Source organism: Pteropus vampyrus, unplaced genomic scaffold (genome assembly GCF_000151845.1).
Source record: "Pteropus vampyrus isolate Shadow unplaced genomic scaffold, Pvam_2.0 Scaffold319, whole genome shotgun sequence".
NCBI lineage: Eukaryota > Metazoa > Chordata > Mammalia > Chiroptera > Pteropodidae > Pteropus > Pteropus vampyrus.
In genome coordinates this window covers 311258-319641 of record NW_011889100.1, presented here as the reverse complement: position 1 = coordinate 319641, position 8384 = coordinate 311258, and the positions used below count along the sequence as shown (strand labels likewise).

Genomic DNA, 8384 nt, shown 5'->3' with positions numbered 1-8384 from the left:
CAGTGTAAAGAGGCTTATCTTTATTTCATTTTATCTTTTTACTATCGGAAGCAATTTTCTACAAACATGGTCACTGTTTAAAAAGCCCCAATGATAAAAGAACCCGAAGACAGAGGATTGGAAGTTGAAGAGGATGACAGCCTAGAGGGAGCAACTGTAAGAACCAACGAACAAACTGACAAACGAACAAACGACTGAAAATGCGGCAGAAATGGCTATTTTTCATATATAACTGTCCCCTTGACTAAGAGCTTCAGCTTGAAACAAACTCTCCATTCTCTTGTTACTGTTAAATTCCTTCTTGAATCCACCCCTTCTTCTGTCCCCAGTATCACTTCTGTCACTCGAGTCATCGCTGGCTCTTGCCTGGCCTCATGGAAGTCACAATGGTTCTTTAGTGTCGAGTCTCCTCTCTCCAGTCTGCATATGACACTCCAAATTATCATCTTAAAAAAAGTCCAACTGTATGAACCCTCTATTTAAAAGCTTCTACTGGATCCCCATTACCCATGAAATAGTCCAAACTCCCTGTATGCCATGCGACACCCCTACATTGAGAACGCAGCCCAACTCTCCAGCCTCAGCTCCTGCCACTCCCAAAACCCATTTCCCTGGCCCAGTCTCTAGTCAGAGCTACCTGCTCTTTCCTGAACAGTCCATGCCCTTTCACACCTGTGTCTTTGATGTGCTCTTTTGCTCACCGAGGATATCATTTTCTCACTTCTCTGCCTACTTCTCCTTTAAAACTCAGTTCAGTTTCTGTGTCCACTCTAATGCTTGCCTCAAGCACCACTAACACTCCCTCCTCTGTGCTCCCCTAAGGGCTGCTAGAAATTTGTTCATCATCAGAGTATTGCAATGCATTATTTTTCGTTTAAACTTCATCATGCTGTAAACACTCCAAGGACAGGGCCATGGCCTATTAATCTTTGCATTCCGCATCCTGTTATTCCCTGATATATAAGTGCTGGCTTAAGAAATTCATGGGTGAAGTCATCACAGCTAACTTTTGATTCTGAGATGGTTTCCTTATGACTCCATAGGCTTTGGAGCTCTGTATTGTCTCACATCAGTTGACATACATTCAGAAAACATAGAGAAATTTTCACGGAGAAAAAAACATTCTAAATCCTGTTTTGTACTGGCCACCAATACTGTTATTCGATCACCATAAATAGTTCAGGACTTTAGAGAATATTATTTTTAAAAAAGATACTAATTACACTGGGTCACAGATTGAGCATATTAGAAGTGCTATTCTGACAAGATCGGGAAAGTTCAGTTTTGATTCAACACCCACAAAAAAATCCTTAACTTCAACTGAAGTGGACTCGGGATCAAAAAGAACCAGACCTGAAGGATGACCAGAATCTCAGCATTGTTTTTCTCCAGAGCTATGTCAAAGGCAGATTTGTCAAACTTGCTAAAAGCATGGACGTCAGCTCCGTATTTGATAAGCAGCTCTACAACATCTCGATGGTGGTGCTCGGTGGCCCAGTGCAAAGCTGTCATCTTCAGCATGTCCTTGGCATTCACATCTGCACCATTCTGTCACAGAAAAATAAGTTTTTCAAACGGACATGGGTTACAGTAGCACAGGTGCAAAATTCTGCCACCACTATGGAGGATTTCCAGATTACGCATATTCAAATTTAGATCACGTTTAAGACGTCTCAAAGAGAAAAACATTTCTAAACAATCCTGAATGCTGACAGACAAAATGCCTTCAATATGTGGGTCTTCTAGGGACGTCAGTGGGAAATTATAACAGATGGGAGAAAAACGGAACAGACTTTTGCTGCATTTATTAACAGAGCTGATTGTCTGAAAAAATAGGCATAAGTGCAAAGAACACCTGCAGAAAAGGAATAAAGAAAAATCAATAAAGCCTGTTTAGCTTTTAAAAGATTACAAAACAAAATCCTCATAGCCACGACTACTCTTGAAAAAGATGCAACTCAATTCTATAAACTGTCCTAAAAGTAATCTTTCCCAACCTAGCTTCCTACCACCCATTTAAGTAAGAAAGGGGGGGTGGGTGTCAGACCCAACACGATTCTCGCTTTACCCTAACGAGCAGTTCCACGATGTGCGTGTGTCCATCGGCGGCCGCCATGTGCAAGGGGGTCCTGTCCACCTTGGTTCGGGCATCCCTGCTGACGCCTGCTCGAAGGAGCACTTCTGCTGTGGAATAATGACCATACTGGGCTGCAAGGTGGAGGGGTGACGTTCCAAGCTGTGGGAAAACAATACCCACTGAATGCTAACTGGGTGCAGACTCCTAAATCGTTACTGGAGAGGTACAAATGAATAAGAGATGAATTCTATGGTTCCTGCCCCTGGAGGGAGAGTCTGGTTGGGCAGTCAGCACTAAAGAAATGACTTAATTAAAAAATTAATGTACTAATGGGCAAATAAATATACCACGAATTAAGTAAGTGGTAGGTATAACAGGTTTAAATCAACTGGATTTATCAGGTAAGAGTCCTAAATGACATGATTTTAAGCAGAGCTTAAAAGAAGGAGAAAAAAAGGACAGACAAGAGCATTCTGAGTCGGGAGTGAAGGGAAGGTACATTCAAAACAATTCTTAGGAAGGGCAGGGACTAGAAAGTTGCATGTGGGTGCCAATTTAATTAGTGAGACTAGGAGTTCGTTGCCACAGTAAAGCAAAGCAAAAACACTGATGAAGAGGCAATAAAAAGGTAGCAACGTGTGTCACCATCAATAAGCCACATATCTCAACGTAAACCTGTCTGAGTGATCAGCATCCGCTTTGGGCAGTGAGCCATTCCTTTCTCTTTATTTTAAGCCTACTTCATTTATTCTTTGCTTTTCATATATTCAGCTTCTCTGCCTATCTGGATTTAATTCACAATGCTCTTCTCAGGTCTATTTATAGAATGCTCATCTCATAGGTTTCCTTTCTCCCTTCTTGTGAAGTGCTAAGAATCTGCCGGCCTCTAAAGTTATGAATTAATCGCCCCAGAAGAGAGAACACTTACTCACTGAATTGTTAAAATTAGGCAATGCTTACAAAATCTGTGATGCCAAGCAAGCCCACATCATCTCCTGGACCTGGATCTCCCAAAACTCTGCTCTCCAGGCTGGCTGTCACGGCTCATGAAATTACACCCTACTCTTTAATGGTTAACAGTGATAAAGGAAACGAAATGGCTAAGACTATTCCTTATTAACCGGGACATTTTAGAGAAATGTTTAATTTCTAGCTAATTACAGAAGCCTATAACCCAAGGACACTCCAGGGAGAATTAAACTTTTAGAAAATACTCTAAAAAGCATTAAGGAAAATCACAAGTATTTAACACCTTTACAATTACCACCTATGTAGCCACAGGAGACTCTTTTAATTAGAAAACTAAAAGAAAACCACATACTCAGATGAAACAAAGAAAATTAAACTCTTGTGGGGAGAATGAGGGAGAAAGAGAGTGAAGAGAAATCAATAAAGTCTGTTTAGCCTTTCAGAAAAAGACTGGTAATAGCACACGCTGGGAGTAATCGAGAGAGCTTACCCAGTCTGTGGTGAACGGGGCGCCATTTGCCATCAATGTTCTCACTTCATCATCCTGGCCTTTCCGTGCTGCTTCTAGCAACCTCTTCCCCAAGTCCACCAGAGACATCTTTATGCACAGAAACAAGTTTTCAGGAAGCTGTAACTCACACACAAGGAAAGCTGCACATGTTTTTGGAAGGCCTCTTGTACTTGACCACGCTTCTCGCGGTAACTACCTGGTGCTTCCTTTCTAGCTCATCGAACACAATCAGATGTTTGGAAAAGGTTCAGGCCCTAAACAACAGTACCCTCATTTTCACCGTCCAGAAAAATACTTTGGAAATATGTGTAGCTCATTATCACCTTTCTGGCTTAAGGAATCGATAAAACAGCATCTCACCCCTTAGACACGACCACGGGAAGAAATATTCTGCTACATGAAATGATGACTAGACGAACCAAGGATAATGAGACACAGGTATCAGGCAGACATTTTTTCAAAAAAGAACAGTGAGCTTCTGCTTCAAGGAAAACAATCAACAGTATTTATTGCCAATTATCAATGATGATTGGAACTTTCAAGCAAAAAATTAGAGTTTTGGGAAACCTATATCCACCACTATGAGCATACTACAAAATTTTCCGATGAAATTTGTGTTGATAATTATGTGAATTTTTTATAGTGTATAATAAAATGTACTAACATTTGGATAATCTGCATAATTTGGTGAACCAATACTTTTCAAACGATTAATGCGTGTTATGAAATCATACACCAATAAAAAGATTCAAAGTGAAGACAGATCAATGGGTTGTAAGGTAACAGAGTACAAAATTTCATTAATATAGTTTTAGATTCCTCACTGCAACTAACTTTTAAGAAATTACTACTTGTTGAGTTTCTGTGTATATCAAAGAATACCCACAATGACCTGAAAACACTAAAATTTTCCTCCCTTTCTCCAAGTACATACTGCAACAGACTGAATACAAAAGTGGGTATGAAAAAATAACTTCTATTAAGCCAGAACTTAAAGAGATTTGCAAAAATTTAAAACAATGCCATTCTTCTCACTACTTCTTTAACTTGGAAGATATGTTTTTCATAAAAATGTATTATTTATCTTAACATGTATGAATATATTATTGTATTTTAATTAATGAACATTTAAAAATTAGTTTCTAAAACAGTAAATATCAATAGACATAACACACTGGAGTCTTCAATCATTTTTAAGAATATAAATGAGCCCTCAATCAGAAAATTTGAGAATCATTGGTTTAGATAAATCATTCAGTCACTATGTTATTTAATTTTCCAATCTCTATCATAGAGCACTTTAGGCAAACATGGGTATCCAAGGAGACCACCAGGAGAGTTTGTTCAAAATGAATCTACCCGAGGCTCTAGTCTGGGCCCCGCTGAACAGTATGTTCGGGAGAAGAGGATGAATTTTAATGATGTGAACTTCTATAATGGGAGCTAAGTGTCAGGTTTTATCACTCATGAAACCCTAGAGAAAAAAATGATAGCAAAACATTCTTACAGAAAACGGATACTTCATCTTTCTCCATGGCTATCTTCCTTTTAAAATATCAAAACTGCCTTTCAATTTAATTATCTTATTACTAACAGTTAAAAACAAGAACAAAGTTCTAGGTGGTTCAATAGTCAGAAATGACTTCTTCACATTTTCTCCAATTATACTATATGTAAAAGTTCTATCATCACACCTTAACACCTCTACGATAACTGATCGCAGACGGAAAAATGCCCATACAGGACGTTGAGAAATACTGACACAAAGCACGATTAAACCATCTTCATAATGAAATTCCAGCTCTATTCTCTACCACACACACACACACACACACACACACACAGAGTTCAACTTCAGTTGAAGGTTAAGGTTATCTGTTTAAGGAGAAATCTGGTTTGCTTCACATTCCTGGGAAGTGGCACTTCTGGAAAACAAGATACTTTAAATAAGTTGATTTTATCTCACTGAAACTGCTGTCTTCAGTACCTGAACTCTTGCAAAATACATTTGAGCAGTTTTTTCCATTGTAGTCTGCTTTTACATATACGTTAACTTTATCACATTTCTTTAATCATATTTGAATCTGTGTATCAGTCCCACTGAATGGCAACTGAGCCAAATCTGTCATTCAATTCTTTAGGTCATGAAAAGTTTAGTTTCTTACTATACAAAGATATAAACTTTAGGATTAGACTGTAAATAAGGTGTTATGGTCATCACCTGTTATTAAAAGGTCTAGAAAAGTGTTCTTCAAGGCTCTTTCTCCCCCATCCTGTCACTTTTTTTTTTTAAGTTAACCTGAAGCATCTATCTTGAGTAAAAGTAAAATGTCTTTTTAAAATTACAGCATTTTGAGGGGACTATGTGCCATTCTGCCAGTATCCTATGTCAACACTGGTGGTATCCACCAGACAAGAGATGTAGCCTAAGACAAGACAGTCTAGGCACTTCTGAGCTCCCTAATCACTAAAAACAAATGGAAAACATTCTCCCTTACTAGATGTACCTCCACTTTCCCTATTCAGAAAGTGAAGAAACAAAATCTGATCTAACTTGCCTCCTAGGACTTTGGAGATGAACAAAATAACAAAGCACCCACTCCCCCTGCCAAACACACACACGAGCACTTTCTGTAAGCGTGTTTTAATAATGGATGAAGTGCCTGAGCTCTTGACAACAAAGTACTCTATTATTAGAGAGTAATTACGTTTGTCGATATGAGTTTGGGCGGGGCAGTTCTTTCATTGTTGTCAAAGCCTGGATGAAAATAGATGCTTACCAGCACCTCTACTGGACTGGGTAGGTCAAATGGTATGTTGAAAATATGGTCCCAGATGGCCAAAAACGTTTTTAAATTGTTGAAGGTAAGCCACAGAATGGCCTTTTCCATAGATGTGTGTGTGTGTGGCGGGAGGCGGTGTGTGGTGGGGAAGAGAGAACCTTCGAGGAAGAGGGAGAGGAATGGGAAGCTCTGCTGGCTCAAGGAAACGTGTGAGCATAGACAGAGCTAACGTGTGAGCATAGACAGAACTAACGGGAAGGAGAATTGGAATTGAAGAATCCATGGTCTGACCTTTTTTTTTTTCTTTTTTTTTCCTTTTTCCTTTGCACACGTCCCCACTCGGCCGCCAGCTGTACAAACAACTGTGCAAGAACTGGAGGCGGGGCCGTAATGCTCTTGTTCACTTTACCGAGCTCACCAATAATCTTTAGGCCATTACTGGGGCCAGAGAACTTTGAGTCCCCATTTTCTCCTCTATCACAAATCCTCCAGTTCCTCCCAGCAATATAACGTCTTTCAGGAAAAAGTGTCAACTTTGGGGCAGGGAGCCAAGGTCCGAGCCCAGGGAGCAGCCCCCGGCCCGGGCCCCGCGCTGCCCTCTAGTGGTCACCTCTGTGGCCTTGGCTTCCTGCGGTCCAGCTCCCCAGCCCCAGGTCTTACACCCACCCCCTTCCTCACCTCCTCCCAGTCCCCTCCCCTTCCTCCCAGCAGCATCCCCTTCCTCTTCGTCCCCCTCCCCCAGCTGCCCCCGCTCTGGTGGAGGGGCGCCGCCGTATCTGCACCCAGAAGTTCGGGGCTGGGCTGGGCAGCGGTGCAGCTCCTCGCAACACTCTCCCTGCCAGCCCTGACGCCCCCCCAGAGTCCACGCATCTCTTCTTCCCCCTCACCTCCTCGTCCGGGACGCTGCCGGCTGCGCTTTGACCGAGCCCGCCAGTTTGGTCCCGTTTCCTTCTCTAGTTAAGACTCCCTGTCAGTGACGGTTACTTTTTGGCCTTTTCATATATGCATATTTTGGGGGCCTTTACCCCCCCCTCGTGGAGAAATGGAGGCAACAAAATGGCGGACCCGGAAGTGGAGGCTCAGCGAATATCATGACTGGCGGAGGGATCTGTGAAGAGAAAATGATCAGAGGACCCACGTTTCCATTCGAACAGAGGGGGGATGCACCCCCGAGGCTCGCTGGCTTTTCGCCGAAGGCCTTTTGCGGTGAAAAAGCGTGTATGGAGACCTCCTAGGCCGGACTACTTAGCGAGGCGGAGGGTTGTCGGTTACGTGGATGACGTGTCGTGTAGATCCGGCCGGGGACGGCCCGGTGGTTGGTTTTGGCGCCAAGAGTCAGGCGAACCGCTGGAGAGCAATTGGATTCTGCATCGGTTCTGCTTCCCCTTGGTCGCTTTTTGGCGGGCCGGCGTTAGGGTCGATGGGAAAAGCTCGTCTCCCTGTCTCAGCTTCGGGCGGAGCTGTTTGGGACGTTTCTGGCTTTGCGCAAGAATTGAACTCTCGTGCCTGACGGACACAGTTCCAGTTCCAGCCTGAACGTAAGGGCCCCAGAGCCAAGCTGTCAGCGCCAGCCGTGAAACAAATGACGGGAGCATTTCTTTTGGGGGGCCCAGGAGTGCGTGGAGCATGAGTTTGCAAACCTATGTAGGCATTTTTTTTTTTTTTTTACCGAACCGTTGATCCCCATCTCCACCCACCAATAGCCTTGACTAAGGACAGCAAGAAGTCGGGAGAGAAACCCTTCCAAACAGTAAGGACACATCACTGCTCCACTCTTTGTTAGCTTTTGGCTTTTGTCGTCCACAGTGGGCTTTTCAAAACCTACGAGGAAGATTTGTGTTTCTCCCTTTTCTGAACTTAATCTAGATTTCGTTCATGGCATCGTTATGTACAGCAGATTCCCTTTTTGAGTTTGTCAAAATCTCGTCTCATTCCTGTTTATATCCTCTTAGGCTGTCTGGCTCAGTACTTTTCATATAGGAGGCACCCCACAACTACTTGTAAATTAGTCCAAATGGTTTTCTATTTTTTTAATGAGGCGAGT

General features: G+C 42.4%; 1 protein-coding gene across 1 annotated transcript in view; it reads right to left on the bottom strand.

The window, feature by feature from the left end:
- The window catches only part of GABPB2 (GA binding protein transcription factor beta subunit 2), a 22517-nt gene extending 14786 nt beyond the window's left edge, over positions 1–7731 (bottom strand). Inside the window, exons 1-4 of the mRNA XM_023521846.1 lie at positions 7228–7731; positions 3537–3644; positions 2069–2236; positions 1282–1548 (exon numbers count right to left, since the gene is read on the bottom strand). Of these exons, the coding sequence (XP_023377614.1) occupies positions 1282–1548; positions 2069–2236; positions 3537–3644 (543 nt within the window). The 5' untranslated portion in view covers positions 7228–7731. The remainder of the gene's footprint in view (positions 1–1281; positions 1549–2068; positions 2237–3536; positions 3645–7227) is intronic.
- Between the last annotated feature and the right edge of the window lie 653 nt (positions 7732–8384).